Here is a 20,442-nt window from a genome sequence, read left to right as displayed (position 1 = left end):
AGGTGGTGGTGGTTGTTGTTGGTAATATGGTGGTGGTTGTTGTTGTTGGTAATACGGTGGTGGTTGTTGTTGTTGGGAATATTGTGGTGGTTGTTGTTGTTGGAAATATGGTTGTTGCATCCGGGGATCGTCCAAATAGAACGGGTCAGACACAATCATTTCTGGATTTGTATTTGCTCTATACCAATCCACATATTCCCTTGTCGGCTTCATTTCGTTGGGCGCCACCGGAAATTGTAGAACATAATGGGCACGGTCTTTCCACATTTTACGGAACTCCTTTGCAAATTCCTTCCAATTTTGGGCGTACCACTGGTGGCTGACTTTTTTAAGATGCCAAGGTTCCAAAGACATTGGGGGGCCTGGGATTTCTTGATGCATTCCGAACTGCAGTTTGACACGGTCACTTTGGTGCATCTCCACAGTGGTGAACCACATTATAGCCGTTTTTGCTGTCCAAACAGATGCATCTTCGGGGTTGGGTTGATGTTCCAATCCCAAATATGGCCTCCAAATAAACTGCAAAGAAAAAAGTAAATATGTTATTTATTGAGAATGCTTGATATTAATAAATCAGTTAGAAGATGAGTGATTTAGTGGTAATACATCTTGTGCTCGGAGGCGATCCAAGAGTTGACGATAAAATATTATTTTATTTTTCGGGGTAAGACTGTAATCTAGTCCGGTTGTAACGAACCTAAACAAAAAAAGATAAATAATATTATTTACAAATATTTATAGAATAAATATACAAAATGAAATAACATCATAATTTACCTAGTTGCGTAGGGGAAGGAGTAGACGTTAGGATTTTCTGGGGCTAGCCTCGGCAATCTCCACCACCCCCATGTTTGGAGCAAAAAAGCACATCCGGAAAATGTACAGTGGTCATTTTGTGCATTTTTACACAAAGAGCTATATAGGAAAGCCAATACAGCAGAACCCCAACTATACGTGCTTATTCTATCAATGTCCTCGAGCAAACTCAAGTACATAAAGTTTATGCTATTTCCCGTGCCTTCGGGAAATAGTAAGTTCCCAAACAATAACATAATGTAAACCCTGGTTTTTATGATTTTTTCTTCTTCGGACGAATCCTCAGTCAAAGTTATGGAGTCGTGGTAGAATTGGAGGCTCGATAGTTTAATACCCTGGCCCCTTGCTTTTGCAGATCCCTCACCCTCGACCAGATCTATGCCCAACATTTGAACACATATTTCGTTGGGCTGTTGAGCATTTCCAGTCACAGGCTTACCATCTATTCGAAGACCCAAAAGCATGTACACGTCCTCTAGTGTGACGGTACATTCACCGATTGGTAGGTGAAAAGTGTGTGTCTCTGGTCTCCAACGTTCACACAAAGCAAGAATAAATTTGACATCAATTGTGGCATTTACGACATGCATAACATGACCGAACCCCGCACGCTCTATGTAAGGTACGCACCATGGGTCTGGATAAGGCATAGGGTGTGAACGTTGACGAAATTTCTTGGGATCCTTTAAAAACAAACAATATAAACAATCATTAGGTTGGACTTTTAAAATATAAATTGTAAACATACGAAAGAGGCAATGTTCAAGAAAAACTTACGAATGAGGCAATGTTTGCCCTAGTGCCTCTGTGTTCTTGGCCCATGGTAAGAAGAGACATGATTGCAATGTAGAACGAAGCTTGGTGGATGAGAAGTTTCGTCGGAGTTCTCTGAATAAAAGTGTTAGTGGTTGATGAAAACTTGCAAGAATGACCTTCTATTTATACAACAATCTTGCAGGCTAGGTGGAACCTGATGATGCAAAGATGTGACACGTGTAAGGCATGCGTGAGAATCTCTGAGACTAGGTTCAGGCTAGGTGGATAGGTTGACATGCATTGGTACAGAGTAGGTAACACTTGTCTTGTCTAGGGGAAGGCTTGGTGCTAGTGTTGCATGCAAAGATGCGACACGTGTAAGGCATGCGCGGGAATCTTGCAGACTAGGTGGTGAAGGCACTTGATGGATAGGCATGCGTGGGAATCTTGCTTTGAATATTATTTTAGTACAATAGTTTTAGAAAGTTTAAATTGGTTTTTAATTCAATTTAGTTAATCAGGTTGTTTTAAATAAATAAATAAGCTTAAATAAGATAGAATATTATTTTAAACACATAATGGAAAAAAGAGATAGTTTAGCTTTTGAATAACGTTTTATTTTATTCACTTGTTTTATTTTATCTTATTCACTTGTTATGGCTTCCAACATAGGTTCGCATGGGTGGGAATCCTGCAGACTTGGTGGTGAATACATTTGATGGATAGGCATGCGTGGGAATCTCTGAGACTAGGTTCAGGCTAGGCGCAGGCTAGGTGGATAGGTTCGCATGCATTGGTACAGATTAGGTTGCACTTGTCTTGTCTTGGTGCAGTCTTGGTGGTAGTGTTGCATGCAAAGGTGTGACACGTGTAAGGCATGCGTGGGAATCCTGCAGACTTGGTGGTGAATACATTTGATGGATAGGCATGCGTGGGAATCTCTGAGACTAGGTTCAGGCTAGGTTCAGGCTAGTGTGGGTATAGGTTGATGGCATCGTACAAGAAGAAACATAATGCGTGGGTGATATGGTCCATTTCACAAGCTCACACTTGCGTCAACACAAACATGGCACAGGATCATCGCAAACTTAGCCATGATATGATCTGCCATTCCATATTACCTCTTGTTGAGGCTGACCCGTCACTCAAGGTCAAAACTATTATCTCCCATTGTGTGGCTGTTTTCAAATATACACCGTCATACAGAAAGGCTTGGTTAGCGAAAACCAAGGCAATTGAACTGGTATACGGTAATTGGGAGGAATCATACAAACAACTTCCGCGCTACCTGGCTGCACTACATTTGTATTCACCTGGGACAGTTTCTATAATGGAGACCTTGCCGGCACAATCCCCTGACGGAACTCGTCTAGAAGGTAATGGAATATTCCATAGACTTTTCTGGGCATTCCGTCCCTACATCATCGGTTTCACATTCTGCAAGCCACTTGTTCAAGTCGATGGAACTTGGCTGTACGGGAAATACAAAGGATCGTTACTGATGGCGGTCGCACAAGATGGAAATTCTAATATTTTCTCAATAGCCTTTGCATTGGTTGAAGGAGAAACAGCTGCTGCTTGGAGTTTCTTCCTTAAGAATCTCCGAACGCACGTGACTCCACAAGTTGGCATCTGTGTGATTTATGACAGGCACGCTTCTATAGACAGTGCATACAATAATCCAGCAAATGGTTGGCATGACCCCCCGTCTACGCATGTCTACTACATCAGGCATATTGCTCAAAATTTTGTGCGGGAGTTCAAAGATAATTTCTTGAAGCAAAATTTGATAAACGCGGGGTATGCATTAAACCAACCTGGATTCCAATACTACCGCCGGGAAATAGTGTTGGCAAATTCTGATGCAGGGAGGTGGATTGATAATATCGACAGAGCAAAGTGGACTAGGTCATACGACGATGGGGTGAGGTGGGGCCACATGACAACAAATCTTGTGGAATCAATGAATGACGTCTTTAAGGGCATACGTAACCTCCCAGTAACCGCTTTGGTGAGTGCGACCTATTTTCGGATGGCAACATTGTTCGTAACAAGAGGGAAGCGCTGGCATGAAGTGTTACAAACGAGTCAAGTATATAGTGATGCCTGCATAAAGTTTATGAGGCAGGAATCTGCCAAAGCTAGCAGCCATCGGGTTACGGAATTCGACCGCCATGGCCACACTTTTAGTGTCAAGGAAATAATTGACCACAACCAGGGGCTGCCCAGACAAGAGTATAGGGTCCTAATACCAGACAGTTGGTGCGACTGTGGTCAATTTCAGGCCTATCGTATGCCTTGTTCCCATGTCATTGCAGCATGTTCACACAGCCACTTCGATGCATTGTCGCTAGTGTCTCCCATCTACAAAGTTGCAACATTGCTAAATGTATACGACAATCCCTTTCCGGTGGTAGCATTGGAGGCATATTGGCCAGAGTATGACGGGGAAATTGTTTGGCACAACGAATCGATGCGGCAGAATAAAAGTGGTCGCCCAAATAGCAGGTGCATTAGAACTGAAATGGACGTCGCAGAGAAAATGCAGAGGAAGTGTAGCATATGTAGACAACTAGGGCATAATAAGAACAAATGTCCATATCGTGGATCTAGTTCCACAACTTAGTTTTCATATTCATAAATCTGTGTACCAATGCTATTTATCATTAAAGTTTACTTTTTATTCCAAATAGAAGATGACAATAGAAGATGACACTTGAACAACAAACACAAACATCTAACATTACAACACCAATTACTAAAACAAAAACAAATACTGGAACAAAAACAAGTACTAAAACAAGAACAAGTACTACAACAATAACAAATACAACAACAACATGACAAACAACCATTAAAATCTAAGAAATTACAACAGTTAACACTATGTCGTCTGATCCATGCATCATTTAGATGCAATCAATGTCGCTTTCAACTTCAACCCACGAACATACCGTTTCTCCAGTTTCAAATGAGATACTTCTTCTAAGCCTCTGAATCCTTCTGATGACTTCACCAGGTTCGTAATCTCCCTATAACCAAGACATCAAGGACCTTTTTAGTTGGTCCAACGAACAGATGTTCCAAAAATTTCATCTCCATTGGGGGTTTCACAGGCGAGAAAATAACATGCCCATCCCTTTTTAAGATTATTGGTTCAGGATCCGGCCGCCTTGATGATGTTCGCTGCCATGACGACGGTCTTGGGGATGCCATAAACTCAACTTGATAGAGAAAGTGATAGGAAATAGTGGTGAAGAAAATGCAACGAATAACACTTTATTTATAGGAAAAGATCTAGGTCGTACATCAATCTACTTAACCCTAATTAGTGTCGCACTTGATTAATTAGTCTTATGGGGAATTAGGGTTTGAATTAGGTCATAACTACCAAACTCTAATTATAACCGATCAATAAACCCTAATTATAATTGATTAATTAACCTTAACATGATTAACCCTAATTCTCCCAAAAATTTATAAATAATATTAATTACTTATAAATTAAATTTATTTATATATATATATATATATATATATATATATATAAATTAATATATATATATAAATTAATATATATATATATATATATATATATATATATATATATATATATATATATATATATATATATATATATCTTGTAAATAATATTATTTATATATATGTATTAATATAAATTAATATAATTTATAATAAATATAAATTAATAAATTTAAAATAACTTAAAAATTATTTAAAAAAAAAATTAAAAACAAGGTAGGCGCCACTCCTAGTGGCGACTTGCCCTACCCTTAAGGGTAGGCGCCAACTAGGGTGGCGCCTAAGGCCAATTTATGGTAAAAATTGGCCATTTTTGTAATTTTTTTGAAAAAATATGTATTTTTCGATTTTTTTTAAAAATCTGGATATTTAAAAAAAAAATCTAATAATGTTATAAATTATATGAATTAATTATGGTTGATTCGGATAGACGAATTTGCGGGTAAAATTTTTAAAATCTGATGTCCGAACTAATTAACATCAAGTTTCGTTGAATTGGTTCGATTTTTATCCGAACAAAAAAATGTTCAACCAAAATACAATTATTTGATTTGGATTCCGATATGGTTTGAATTTTTTCAAACGAATGAACACCTCTATTATTATGTATATGAAAAATTACCATTACAATATAAATAAATTAATTTAAAATGTTTTAAATATTTTTTAAAACATAAATTAATTTATTTAAAATAAAAAAATGCAAATGTTTACTCGACGCAATAGGAGACGGCATAAGAAATGGAGATGCCATGGTTAAGTTTCAAAAAAAATTAATATTTTAAAATTGGGGATTAAAATTGAAAATCCATGGCATCTCATTTTTTTGGATTTAATTGATATACATAGATAATATAAAAGAATTTATACCGTCAGTTAATCCTATCCGTTGGATATTAAAATAAGTTTGACTTTTATTTTAAAAATCTATAAAATAATACAATTAGGTGATGGTGATAATCAACCGTGTAAATTTTACACTTTGCATAGTAATTAATCCTTTTTTTTAAAAGATGAATTTTAAAAAAATTAAAAACACTCAAAATTGCATTTAATTATTATTATTTATTTATTTATTTTTAAAAATTGCAGTGTAAGAGAGTGGGTCATATAAAATATGTAAAACAAGGAGGGACACGAAACGACCGAAAGACACGCTCAGACATTCATTCAGCTTCTTCTCTTTTCGATTTCTGAATCCGTAAGAATATCCTTCATCCTTTTCTTTTCTTTGTCTTATTATTATTATTATTATCACAAAATAAAACACTTACGATTATTTTGATTATACAAATTTCTGTTTTCGCGGCTTGTCTCTCACATGCATTGTATTTTCGACATTAGGTTTTTCATTCTCTAACGTTTCTTAATGTTACCAACTCACTCATTTTTCATCCTGTCGCAAATGTTGTTCTTGATCTTACTTTGTTTTTTGATTTTATGCTATAGTTTTTATTTACCGTCAGTTTCAGTGTGTTTAGTTTTGTGATTAATGTGATTAATATGATTCTGGTTTAGATTATAGAGAATGAATAATAATAATAATAATCAAGGGAATAATTTTGCTGCATCATCATCATTGTTTGGTCGTTCTGCAACAACACCACTGTCACATCAGCAGCAGTACCCTAACCTCATGAGCCATCAGCAGCAATGGGCGCATGTTCTGTCTAGATCACACCCTCAATCCCAATTTCATGGTAATTTTCAGTTTGCGGAATCCCAATCGCAACCTCAAGCGGCGCTGCAAGCTCATTATGCGCAATTGCAAGCTCAGGCTGCATATGCTTCTTTACAATCCTCTCAAGCTCAACCTGTTACTCCGTTCCGTAATGCTGGTAATACTAATGTTGCGTCGACTCCGGTTACTGGAAGCTCGAAGCGAGCAGCGTCTCAAAGGAACTCTTTGCGGACTCCAGGTTCGTCTGGCGTGAACCAAAATGTGTCTGATAATAAGACTGCGGATTTGACTCCTGGTTCTCGGCGAAGGAAGAGGGAGTTACCGGAGAAGCAAGTGGCTGCAATTCTGCCTGAGTCTGCTCTTTATACTCAATTGCTTGATTTTGAAGCTCAGATCGATGCTGCGTTGGCTAAGAAAAAGGTTGATATGCAGGAGGCTATTAGATGCCCTGCCCATGTTCAGAAAACTCTTAGAATGTATGTGTTTAATACGTTCTCGAATCGCTCAAAAGCTGACTCTGAGGATATAATTGCCGAGGAATCTTCTTGGTCTCTGAAGATAATTGGAAGGGTATTGGAAGATGGTAATGTTCCTGTGTCTGGAAATTCGCAGAGATCGAGTCCTTCTGATGCAAAATTCTCTGATTTCTTCAAGAAAGTTACCATTTGCTTGGATCAGAACCTCTATCCTGAAAACCACATCATTGTGTGGGACAGTGCTCGCTCGCCTAAACAACAGGATGGTTTTGAGGTGAAGAGGAAAGGAGACAAAGAATTCACTGCAGTGATCAAAATAGATTTGAAATATTCACCCGAGAAATTCATGGTCTCGGAACCATTGTCGAAACTTTTAGGGATTGAGGTCGAGAGTCGCCCGAGAATAATAGCTGCTCTTTGGCATTATGTGAAGTCCAGGAGGCTACAATGTCCGGACGAGCCTTCCTTCTTCATCTGTGATCCTTCCCTCCAAAGGATTTTCGGGGCAGAGAAGATGGGATTCCCCCTGGCTGCTCAGAAGTTGTTAGACCATTTGTCGCAACCAAAGCCTATATATTTGGAGCATAACATCAAGCTTTCTGGAGACTGTCCTGCTGGAACTGCATGTTACGACGTACAGGTTGACGTGCCTATACCACTGCAGAAAGAAATGTCTGGTTTTTTGGCTAGCAACAGCGTTGATAGTCACAAAGAGATTGAAGCTTCTGATGAGATTATTTCCAGTAACCTAAAGAAAATCCAAGAGCATCGTAGAAGACGTGCTTTCTTTCTTAGCTTTAGTCAGTCTCCATCAGAGTTTATCAACACTATGATTGCTTCTCGGAGCAAGGATCCAAAGCCTGCTGCTGGAGATGCCGGCTGCAATTCCAACAAGGAACAACAGCATCCTGAATTTTATAATCAACCATGGTAAGATTCATGTTGATGCTTTACCTATTCGCTTTACGTTGAAGCATGCTAGCAGAATAGATTTATTGTTTGGTTATGACCTGAATCTATTTTTTGCTTGTTGAAGTCTTGAATGTATTGGTAATAATCTGTTTGTGTAAATTTTTGGTAATATTTTCAGGGCTGAAGATGCTGTCATTCGGTACTTGAACCGCAAAGCTGCTGGAAGAGATGTTCCTGATGGCAACTAAAAGAGATTTGTAGATTTCTTATATTTTTTCTTTGTGATATTGGTTAGGAAGAAAGAACATTTGAATACACAGCTTTTTTTGGTACATTTGAATACCCAACTTGAAGAATAGAAGAAAGGAACAAAAGTAGGAACAGAGAAATTTTTTGTGTGGGAACCAATGTGGCTGAATTACCATGATGGTTATATGTTTGATACAAAGTTTCACAAAATGTATATGTGAATTTTAATTGCTCTTGGATCATTTACTATTATTTTTTAAGATGAATTTTGATTCTTTTTAAATGAGAACTACAGAAAAAAAAATCATTTCTAAAATATTATTACTACTCTGCTAACATTTCTTAAGAAATGTGTAAGATGAGTTGGATATAAAAGATGTGCACAAAGAGGAGATCCAAATGTGTAAATAACTTCTGTGAGTAGATAAATTTTGCTAGATAATCATGTTGAAACTAGGAGAAAGAAAATTGTTCCTTGCAAAATAAAAGATAAAGAAAACTGAAAAGAAAAAATATTTTGGGAAATGGAAACTAGTGGGGTGCAATTGACTAGTCTTCTTTTGTTGTTGTTGAGGAAATCCAACTAATGCATTTCATTCATTATTAAAATCTAAATACATGTAGGAATATCATATAAACTTGAGAACTAGCATATTATATAGTTCATCTTGGTTAGAATGTCTTCACAAATGAAGAATGCAATTGGGAAATGAAAGATGCAGAGTTGAGAGGAAACTCAAAAATATGCGGAAGAAGGAACACAAGTTTTGAATAAACCCTTTAAAGTAAATCTGCCAAAATTATATACTTACTAAAGAACTAACATGAAATGAAAGGTCAAATCTCATTTAAAAGTTCACAAGGTGCCTCAAAACTAACATTGTATATCTAGAGGTATAAGACATTTGAATATGGACAAACCATGAAAACCAACCTCTACAAATCTAAACCACCCTCTTCCATCATGTAGCATCATGTTAGTGGTGAACACGCTCCTAGCGGGCTCACCACCCTTTAACCTCATATGGGGTGGTCGAATATTTTCCAGTTCATGATGGACACTTCAAGTTTTGCCGATAGCGGTCAATCATAACCGGTGGACGGTGGTTCTTCTTTAACGTGTTTGGGTTCTTCGACCACATACACGTATGTTTGTTTTTAATACTTGATCTTTTTTCGAACTTGTAGATCTGTTTTTAAATTTATGGATCAAAGTGGTTTTTGCATTATGGGTTGATTTGGATCTGTCGGTTGTTACGAGTTTTTTCTCTAATATGTTGCGTTCTGCAAGTTCAAGTATGTTCGATTTTGCATCCACCCAGAGATTTTGGGATGGTTTAATCTGCCTCAATCCTTCGTGATTGAACATGACTGGTTGACTATAAATGGCCTTAATTCTGATGTTGTTATTGCAGTGAATTGTTGGTATATGTTTTGTTACCGTGTTAGCAGTCGATTTCATTATCCATCTTCTTAGATCCGAGTCTTGGGCCAGACAGTATATGCTCCTTATTATTTTGCAATTCAGTTTCGCTCCCCCACATGGGTTCGTCGGATTATGCAAGTGATGCGAGATTGTTTGTTCTGGATTAGAATTCTTGTATACTCTACCTTTTAATGGTTGATATATATCACCCTTTTGGGTTTTGTATTTTCTGTTGCACTGGGTTTTGGTTCATCTCCCCGAAGTGTTTGTACTTCTCATTTTAGTTTAATCTACCTTTACTTATTAAAAAAAATATGGGCAAACCATGATGCCACCCCCTACTCAAATCGAGAAGAATACCTAAATATCATACCACAACTAAAGAACACAAACTTTGGTCCTCCTTGAAAGATTCTAATAAAGTCCCTTAAGCATCTGCCAAAAGAAGCACGACAACAATAACTCTTTAAGACATTAAACTCCTTGAAATTCAACCATAACCTGATACATTCTCGAAATGACTAAATGCTTGGATGATGTCTTCCTAAGACCATCACCGCCACCTAAAAGCCAAAGAAAATCCTCCTAAAATTATCGCAGGGTCTTAGTAAAAAAAATACTATCATCTCTGGCTCTTGACAAAATCATATTCCGGTTATCCCCACCTTTTTATCAAGTCATTTTCTTAATTCCTAGGTCAAGATAAAATTCTCCTTATATTATGTTTCCATCGCTAGGAAGTAAGTCACCACACTTCACTCTCTCATAGTATTCACTTATAGGAAATTGTTCTGGATTAAGTCCAAGTCCAATCAATTAGAAAATAAACACACAACTTATAACTTAAAGATCAACCTTTATTGTTGCCCACAACACTTATTAGAAGACAAGGGAGATAACAAAAGGCTAAACACAAGGCAAAGATCATAGAAACGATCAACAATATGATTTTAGACATATCAGAGTATTTGCGAATACATTTTATCTCAAATACCTCTTACTCCTCCTACGTTCACTGGCTTGGATATCAGAGTATTTGCGAATACCACACTCTTTCGATCATCAATATACAGATTAATTGACTCACTCAATGTCCTAAAAAGTCATTCATCTTGATGTAGTTCACACCAGTTCCTGTTATTGTCACACCCTCCTTGATTGCCACACACTTGTAAGCATCTCCATCGTATTCGTACGCAAACCTCGATTTATGAGGAGTCATCATATTAGACAGAAATCAAAGTTGCTTAATCTTAATATCACTAGCTTCTTTTTTAAACACTATGTGTTCTTCTTTAGCCAACATTAAGTAAGATAAACTACACAGATCAAACTGCAACATAATGTTATATGAAATATATGCTTACATCAAACTCATTAATCTCAAAATCTTTATTAATAATTTCTTTATAGTTTTTTAGGTCTTTTTTTATACCTCAAGTGGTTTGTCTACCCTTCGTTTTATCTACTCTCCTTACAATAGAAACCACAAGTCTTCTCCACACAGGACAAAATCACCTAAGTCTATTTTACACTATTTTTTTTATTTTATGTATTACCCAAACACTTTCTCAAATATTTTCATATTATACAACTTATTCATACCACACATCCAACACAACATTCTCATCTCAGATACACTTAGTTTATTTTCATGTTGGTTCTTTACAACCTAACATTTTATCATGTGCAACATCGTTAGTCTTACAACAGTTCGAAAAATGTTCCCTTCAATTTAAGTGACACTTTCATATCACATAAAACACTCGAGATCCTTCTTCATTTCACACATCTAACTTAAATTCAACAGTTTACTTCTCCTTCTATTTTTCATCGTTTTGTGCTATGGAATCAAGGTACTTAAACCGTGTAACTTTTGGTATGATATGATATCCAACTTCCACCTCTAAGTTAAAAACATTTCTACTTTTACTAAACCGATATTCCATATGCTCCAACATGCTTCTACTTAAGCAAAATCCATACACTTTTAAGACACGTCTCCAAGTCTCCAATCTCTCATTTAATTTATTCCTCAACTCTCAAAGTAAGACTCTATCATTTACAAAAAAAACATACATCTTAATGCTACCTCTTGGATGTATTCTGTAAGTACATTCAAAAACTAAAGTAAAAAGGTAAAAACTTATGGTTGAACATTGGATCAATTCCATTGCTATGGTAAAATCATGCGTCTCTTCACTCCATGTTCTCACACTCGTCAACACCCCTTCATAAGTATCATGAATAACTCAAACATATGGAATCCCAAGCCCTTTCTTCTCTAAGGTTGTCCAAAAAATCAAATCTCTATAGAAATTCTATCACAAACTTTCTTCAAATCAATACAAACTAATTGCAAGTCTTGTTGATCCATTTGATACTACTCCATCACATGCTGTAGCAGTTAGATCGCTTTCATGATCAACCTCAACGAATAAAACCAAATTGATTATCAATAACTTGAATATTTTTTTCTTAATCCCCGTTCACTCACTATTTCTCATAACTTCATGGTATATCTCCTTATTTTTATAGATTAAAATTAAAATAATTATTCTCCATTTATCATTGACCTTATAATTTTGTTAAAAAATTACGAGCAACTTAATACCTCTACTCCAAGACTTTTTCACACTACAGTAAATATTTATCAGGCTCAAGTGCCTTGCTATTATTCATTATTTTTTACACTTCTTTTATCTCATATTTTTGAATTTGATGATAGTAGTTATAATTTCAATCGTTTTATCTAATGTTTAGCATGTTAGAGTCCAATAAAACCCCATATCTTTCGATAAATAAATAGTGAAAATATTTCTTCCATTTATTTTTATATCCTTTTTCTAAACCAAAATTTGTATTCTAACAACAAAAAAACGCTCAAAAGAGTGGAAATAGTCATTTTTATCTAGCAGTAAGGTTATCAATAATTACATAATCTCCCATTGTTTATAATGGTCAGCAGGGGTTTTATCATGGCACCCCAAACAATGTACAACATTTGGCCACTGAACACACAAAAAGAGTTATTCTATATTTTGCATGTTGTATTTTCTCTCTTTGCATTTACACTTAAAGAGGGAATTGGAATTTTCTCATCCAAAAAGCGCAGTAAACAACAAGGGCAACAAGGGTGGTCCGGGCGGTTGATGCTTTAAACCGAATGATACTGAGACTACTATCCACATGTTTGTCATCTGAGTCCATCTAGTGTACCTGACAAAACAATGCAAATTACCAAAGTCAGATGAAACAACATAAACCGTGAAATCATGGAATACGTTTTAAACGTCTCCATGCTATAAAGACCCTGGGATGCAAATCTCAACAAAGGAATTTCACTTATTTTTGGTGAAACTTAGCCTGAAGGGGTCATAAACAAGTAAACCGTGACCAGTGGCTTGTGTGGTTTACACTGGTTTGCATCTGATTATTTCATTCAATGGCTAGGTTGTAGATTGTTATGGTAAAGTAGAATGGTTCAAACTTAATAGATTTAAATATGCTTAGGTTAAAATATCAAAAACAGGTTACTTCTGGCCGTTAAACTTGACCAACTTTGTACACTAAATAGCATACTGTGTAAAAGTTAAAAGCAGGGGTTGATAATTTAGTTAAGCATACCATTCTTTGTGAGATATTTTCTGTTGAACTCTATTGCCTTCCCGTACTAATTCCCTTTTGGTGCCTCATCCTAACAACATATGACAAGCACATTAATCATAGAGCCAATATAAGTGTAAAATTTCCATTCCAATTCAATCAAGAACAGAAAACAGCACAGTATATACCATGGTTGAAAACTGGTCTCTAATATTGTGCATGGCTTTTAGCATCATCTCTAGAGAATCTGTAGCCAACTGGAACTTCACGTCCAGCTCTCCCGAGTGAAATTGAGCATCATTTTGAAGCTGAAAAGTGAGCAGTTAAAACTATTCAAACAGATAAAACCATATCTAATCATTTAACACACAATGCATATATACATAATGCGCACATCCGATACATCTCATTTGCTTTAAGAACGGAAAATACACGTCAAAAAGGTACTGAAGGAAGGCACCGCTACCCCTATACTGAAGTTCAAGAGGCAGTGTTTACCTTCAAACTGATAACAGCTGCAGGATCTGACGATTCTGTATCCCGATTTGCCATATTCCATGTCATTGCCTTTAACCGAGGCACGATATTCTGAATACTTGTACTCTAAATATAGTGTCAGATCAAAGCCTCCAAAGGAGGTCAGATCAGAAGCAAAATGTGCAGTAAAATACCTGGTCTTTCAACACGTCTTCTTGCCACTCTCGCTGAAACTTCTGCAACATCAGTGTCAATAGTTTTTGCAATTCAGGTAGAACTTCACCGGGAAACAACTTTGGAATATCATCCTTACAGGTATTTTCATAAACGTATCTCCTGATTAACATTCTGAGGCAAACCAGAAGCTATAGATAGAGTTACAACGATAATCTGTACCAGAAGAATTCAGAAACCATCTAAGCATATCATAAGGGGACTTACCGGATCGAGGTCAGAGTCATTTTCCAGTTGGAGCATATCTTGGATGATGCATCTGTCAGAAGATTGAAGACCGGTTTTTCTGGTTCTCCATAGGGCTTGAAGAATGAATTCAATAGAGTCTTTGGAATTTGCCCTTAACAATAGTGGCAAATGACCCCACAGCGCTTGCTCCATACTAGCAAAAGAAGATACCGGATCATCTGAAAAAGTCTAGAGAGAGAGAGAGAGGGAGAGAGAGATCATACCTATGAATTGCTCGGAGCGGAAGAACAACGACGGCGAAAGAAGCTTCGCGAAAAGAGAAAACGAAAATAAGTGGGAAAAAGGAAAAGGCTAATCTAAAATCTGAAATTACGATTTAATCCCTACAAAAACATTCAAAACGACGCGCGCTGAATTCAATTTAACTGTTACGACTTTCTCTCTGAGACTTCGACTGTGCTAAGGGAAATTGAATTGAGAAATCCATGGCGCCGCACGATCTCCGCCGTCCGTTCAAACGACCGTTGATCTCCGATCAAGAGAGGCGCAGACAACAGTCTCTACTCCGCCAGGCACAGAATCGCCTCGACGCTCAGCGTCAGGCTCGCTTCTTAGCCTCCACCGCATTCTCTCTCTCATCCCAAACCCCCGAACCCGAACCCGAACCCGTGAACGAACCTGAGGTATATCAGAAAGAGGAACTCGACGTGTTGGAGGCATCAAAGCTGAAAGGCGCAGAAGCTAGGAAATGGTTCGCGAAGCAACTCATGCTTCCTGAATGGATGATTGATATCCCCGAAAATCTCGCCAATGATTGGTCCTTTACTTTTCTCAAAATCTTCTTCACAACTTGTTCTTCATTCAAAATATATTTTTAATTTTTTTAATTTTTGATTTTCAGGTTTGTTTTTGCAAGGCCCTCTGGAAAACGGTGTTTTGTGGTTTCTAGTAACGGAACAACTATAAGCCGTTTGAGAAACGGTTCCATACTTCACCGTTTTCCTTCTAAATTGCCCAACGGGGCAAGGACAAAAGAAGTTTCATCTGCTTCTAATTCTTACTCTATACTTGACTGCATTTTCCACGAGGTTATTCCTTTTCCTTCCTCATTGTCCTGTAGGTTTGTCGAACTCACGGTGACACCGTGATTTTGTGGTACAAGTTATTTGTTTGGTAACTAGTTTGTGTTTTCTTTTTTTGGAATAACAGCAAGATCAAACTTACTACGTTATTGATATGGTTTGTTGGCGTGGCTACTCCCTTTATGATTGTACTTCTGAGTTCAGGTTCTTTTGGGTGAACTCCAAGCTTGCCGAGACCGGTGCTTGTGACTCTCCTTCGTATTATCATAAGTATAAGTTCGGTATAGTTCCGGTGTATGGTTGTGATCAGAGTGGTTTGTGTTCAGCTTATTCTGCGCCTGTGCCTTATGTCAAAGACGGTCTCCTATTCTATAACAAGTATTATCTCTTTTCTCTTTCATACCAATCTGTGAATGCTATTCCAACCTTTTTGAAATTATAATCACGCCAATCTGTTCATGGATAGCTTCGTATTATTGTTGAGAATGAAAATCTTGTCACCTAGTATTCTAAATCTTTCGGAATTATCACGGGATAAACTAATAATGCCATGTCCGGGTTATTTTAACCCTTTTTAATTTATTAGACTATTATTTTGAGTAATTTCTTTTGATTTGTTGTTATTATCACTATTTTTTTGCCTTAGGCATGCACATTACCAGGCTGGGAATACGCCATTAGCATTAGTTTGGAAAGATGAGAACTGCAGTCAATATGTTATGGACACTGACAGTCAAGGACAGGTTCCTAACCAACAACAGGTGTTTCCTCTTGATTCCTTTGCATTTTTTCATTGCTTTGTTTTTTTATGTCATTTTATCATTGTGTGTATATTTCAATCATATGATTTTGTAGATTTCTTTACCTTGGTGATTGAACACTGCATCATGTAGGAATTGTTGGGAATAAGACTCTCTTGTCGGACATTTTATGCATCAACTTTACTTTCTTTATGTTCATTGAATTGAACTATTTCTTTCTCTAAGAACACCAAGCAATTAGGATTTTAAGGCTGCACAGCTCCTAGTCCTAAGGCAATACCGAATCCATTTTCATTATTAATTACATTAACATTACATTGTTTTTTGTGGGATTTCTTGTTTTTGTATATAAAACAGATTAAAAACAATTTGGACATTTCGTAATGAAAAGTGATAATAAGAAATGGAAACAGAAAATATTTTCTCAAACTGAACAGACCCTTAGAAGTTAGATCTAATATGCAATTGACCTTCTTCAAACCCACCCTTCATTGGAGAAAGCCAGGTGAACTTGTCTTCCCTCTCTCTGTGTGGGTGGGTGACTCATTACAACTTTAAAGAGATCCCCAAGTCCACAAGTTTATTCATGTTTCAATTACTTCCATGTATTTATACATTTATTCCTCGAGCATTATAGATACACTGCTATAGCGATGTTTATTAATCGGTTTTCTGTCTTTCCAAACCAGGTGGTTTTGGAGCTTCAAGAAGATGGAAAACTGACTACATGCGATGACCCTCATGTGGTATTTGGCTGTTTGGACGGAAGCTTCATTCAGCAGGTTTGTTTGAAAGAGGTTTCTATACAGTTATAAATTTTCTTCTGATGCTTAATCTATGGACTGTTGTATGAGGCTCACACGGTCAAAGCTTTACACCGCATATGTATTGAAGTTGTATTGAGTCCCACACTACCAAAGTTCTTGGGCTGTTAGATGTATGTATGTGTTTTGACAGGCAACTTGATCTTTGGATCTAGTCTTTGAAAGTGAGCTCCAAGCCCATTTTAACAGTATAATCTTACACATTCTAGGAAATTGATGTACTTAACTGAGAAATAGTAATCTTGCTGGAATGTATGATAGACTTTCAGTTGTGAATTATAACAATAAACAAGTTTGCATCTTATGCATCAAACTCACTTTTTTATTTTATCTTTTACGAAGTAATCTAAAGTAACTTTCTCAATTTGCAGTCAGATTTGCATTCAGGATATCTTCTACGGTTTGCAATTGGAGAAGGGGGGTTGGTTTTGGTGGATGGGAAACTTGAGAAGGCTGATCTAAAGTATCTTGGCAAGGCCAATCGAGCTCGTGCCTCTGCTGATAGTTTCTCTAAGGTTGTAAGGGAATATTAAAGTAAACCCTAAAAGTATTTGCAACATGTTAACACAAGTTTGCTGTGATTCCTTTATTTTTCACTTCTTCATGCTAAATTTTAGCTGGAATCCTTAAAAGAAAATGAGAGTTTCCTGAGAATGATAATTAGAATTCATCTTCCTTATTCATTTTGTTAATATTTAAATGCCAAGGGGACTGCATATTTGTTTTGTTTTTAATCTGATTTACTGTTTGTCTGAAGAAAACTTCCTTGAACCATCATAGATTCACACTGTTTTCTTCAATAATCATCATTGGTGGTTTTGATTATAATCATGCTGCAATTTTGCACTTTCAGGTTATGTTCCAATATAGTGTTCGACACTCCCCCCTCAGAATTGATGATCTGTTGGGTTCTGTTAGCTCACCAGTAGATCAAGAAAGTAAAGCATGCGACATTGAGATGGATGGTTGATGGGAAATGCTACCTTAATGTGTGGCTTTCTTTGATGCTTATCCCATGAAGCCTTCTATAATTTATAGAGAATCCACGAAATTATTAGCCACCAGTCTACCATACATGCTGAGATAAACCTGTATCGGTTGAAGTTGTGTTTTGCCTCCGGAGTTTTTTTAACCCATATGGAGAGCAGGTGCACACATGCACATTATCTATCTTGTTCTTTGTGATGCTGATAGCATGATAGTGTGACTGTTATTTTTACAATCACGAGTAATTTAGTATACTGTGTATTGCTCATTATTGTAAATTTCAAAGTCATATGTCCTAAGTTATGTGCTAGATTTCCTTTTTCTTTCAGTATAGAAGCGTTGATTCTTTAAAATGATTCTAAAATGATTCTGTAACTAATAAAAGTATAAAATTAATTTTTTTATTGTTAAGGACACAAGTTAAGATTACCCATAGATTATTAGTACAACTATTTTTTTTCTCTTTTTAGAGCCATTTCTCTCTCTATTGATTGATCATGGCTTCATTGCCACTGTTTTTTGGCTGGATCTAATGTCAACAACACTGTTTTGCCATTTGGATCTCTCTCTGAAGAGGTGTGCTTCACATCTTGTTTGCTGTTAGTTCGTTTTTGAGTATTTTGGGCACAATGCAACTATTCTACATGGTTTTTGATGCTCTATTTATGTTTTGTTAGTGCACATTTCTTTTTGGTCCGATTTTGCTTATCTTTTAATTCAAGTTTGTTTGTTGATGATTTGTCTAAGTCACTCTTGTCACGATGGGTTTTTTATCGGTTGTTTCAATTTGATATCTAATGGTAGATTCCTAGAAATTGGTCTCATCACAGTATCAATAATCTCTGGTAGTCCCTTTGTTGACTCACCAAAGTCAAGGTTGAGTTGTTGGCACCACTCATAGATGACACATCCCACTTAAGTTAGTTTTTCTTTTTAGTCCCATTGTCCATCTATTGGACTGATTTTTTATTGAGCCCAATAACATATTTTTAGTTAAAAATTACTACAACTTAAATCCTAATTATCAAGAACTTAAATCCAACATAAATCCAACGACCTATCAATGACCTCAACATAAATCAAATCCAAATTACTTGCACCTTAAATTCAACATCAACATAAACACAAATTACTAACAAATTTCAACTTGAAAAGTAATAGTGTTATAAACAAGTATCAATGATCTTCTAATAATGATCTTCTAATAAGAAGATCATCAATAGCTTGACTAGCGAAACATCCCCACTCCACCCCATAAATCCAGCATGAGCAACAGGTTTGAATATACTTCAAAATAAAAGGCTAGAGTTTCCTAATTGAGAAGTTGTTTGTTTGACGATTGAAGAATAAGAATCATTTAGAAAATGAAAATCTTTGACATTCTGCACCAAACACAATCAGTTAGTGAACATCATTTTATAATTTTATAATGGACTAATGAGGAGACAAATTACATAATTTATCGTCCATGAACATGAGTACATAGAAGCGGGTAAATTCATTTAATTCAATTCTTCATTCTTTGCTAGTGAATGATTAAAATAAAATAATAAATAAGTGCTTACCAGAGTTTCCAAAAAACCATTATTTGAAGAGATGCTTGTAAATTATTAAATTTCTGATTAGAAAGCAAAACAATAAACAAGTCCTTACCATTTTCTTTAGAGGTTTGGGTATGGACTTCTAGTGGGTTTTGGAGTGGCTTGTTTGAAAGCAACGGTGGGATATATTCTACAACTACACATTACCTCATACTTGAACCATTATCCTGTCATGTTCATATAACAATGAAGTAAGTACTTAAGCTATAGATCAATTCATGCATAATAAACTCAAAATCACAATTCCCCAGCAAAATCATAATAAACTCAATACACAACTCAAGTAAAATAGTATATCATCAATTTTAACTATTCAAGTAGGTATAAGAGACCAAATAAAATTCAAAATTCTATGATATTATCTCTTCCTTGATCTCAAATACACAAAACAACACTTGTACACTTCATTTTTGTGGCAGAAACAGTAAACACACCACATCATTCCATGATAAATCTAACTAATTATCAAAATCATGCTCCATTTGTTTCACAATTTTAATTAAGCTCTCTTCAGGTAGATGATACAAAAGTTGAATATACCTACAAAAACATATTTCAACTATCCACCGGAATAGCCACAAAATAATACCAAGAATTTAATAAATTATACTTAACCTATCTTTTTCTGTTAGCAAAGACACAATCGAGAGATTTTATTACGTAGTAGCCTAGCTACTTTCTAGGGACAAAATATAATTACATATTCTTCTTTCAACAATTGATTATATATATATATATATATATATATATATATATATATATATATATATATATATATATATATATATATATATATAACTCCAAAAAATCAAAAAACATAGT

At 36.0% G+C, this 20,442-nt stretch overlaps 3 protein-coding genes across 4 annotated transcripts; 2 read left to right on the top strand and 1 right to left on the bottom strand.

Moving 5' to 3' along the window:
- The first annotated feature begins 6,208 nt into the window (after window positions 1–6,208).
- On the top strand, window positions 6,209–8,675 carry LOC127084234 (SWI/SNF complex component SNF12 homolog). The gene is made up of 3 exons (XM_051024646.1): window positions 6,209–6,316; window positions 6,634–8,202; window positions 8,363–8,675. The coding sequence occupies exons 2-3, from the start codon at window positions 6,644–6,646 to the stop codon at window positions 8,430–8,432; spliced, it is 1,629 nt and encodes a 542-aa protein (XP_050880603.1). The 5' UTR covers window positions 6,209–6,316; window positions 6,634–6,643; the 3' UTR covers window positions 8,433–8,675.
- A 4,073-nt stretch (window positions 8,676–12,748) lies between these two features.
- Window positions 12,749–14,767, bottom strand: LOC127084233 (uncharacterized). 2 transcript variants are annotated; one of them, XM_051024644.1, is made up of 7 exons: window positions 14,629–14,767; window positions 14,384–14,558; window positions 14,137–14,307; window positions 13,964–14,068; window positions 13,654–13,773; window positions 13,487–13,556; window positions 12,749–13,078 (listed from the first exon to the last, which is right to left on the bottom strand). In XM_051024644.1, exons 2-6 carry the CDS (start codon window positions 14,555–14,557, stop codon window positions 13,533–13,535), a joined length of 594 nt encoding a protein of 197 aa, XP_050880601.1. In that variant the 5' UTR covers window position 14,558; window positions 14,629–14,767; the 3' UTR covers window positions 12,749–13,078; window positions 13,487–13,532. The 2 variants fall into 2 exon arrangements, with proteins under 2 accessions (XP_050880601.1, XP_050880602.1); XM_051024645.1 differs by having other exon boundaries at window positions 13,964–14,053.
- An 83-nt stretch (window positions 14,768–14,850) lies between these two features.
- LOC127084232 (uncharacterized) lies at window positions 14,851–18,347 on the top strand. The gene is made up of 7 exons (XM_051024643.1): window positions 14,851–15,182; window positions 15,267–15,453; window positions 15,575–15,825; window positions 16,094–16,208; window positions 16,898–16,990; window positions 17,404–17,547; window positions 17,886–18,347. Exons 1-7 carry the CDS (start codon window positions 14,851–14,853, stop codon window positions 18,000–18,002), a joined length of 1,239 nt encoding a protein of 412 aa, XP_050880600.1. The 3' UTR covers window positions 18,003–18,347.
- Window positions 18,348–20,442: the final 2,095 nt, after the last annotated feature.

This window comes from Lathyrus oleraceus, chromosome 5, assembly GCF_024323335.1.
Source record: "Lathyrus oleraceus cultivar Zhongwan6 chromosome 5, CAAS_Psat_ZW6_1.0, whole genome shotgun sequence".
Classification (NCBI taxonomy): Eukaryota; Viridiplantae; Streptophyta; class Magnoliopsida; order Fabales; family Fabaceae; genus Lathyrus; species Lathyrus oleraceus.
This window is presented reverse-complemented; position numbering and strand designations above follow the sequence as displayed.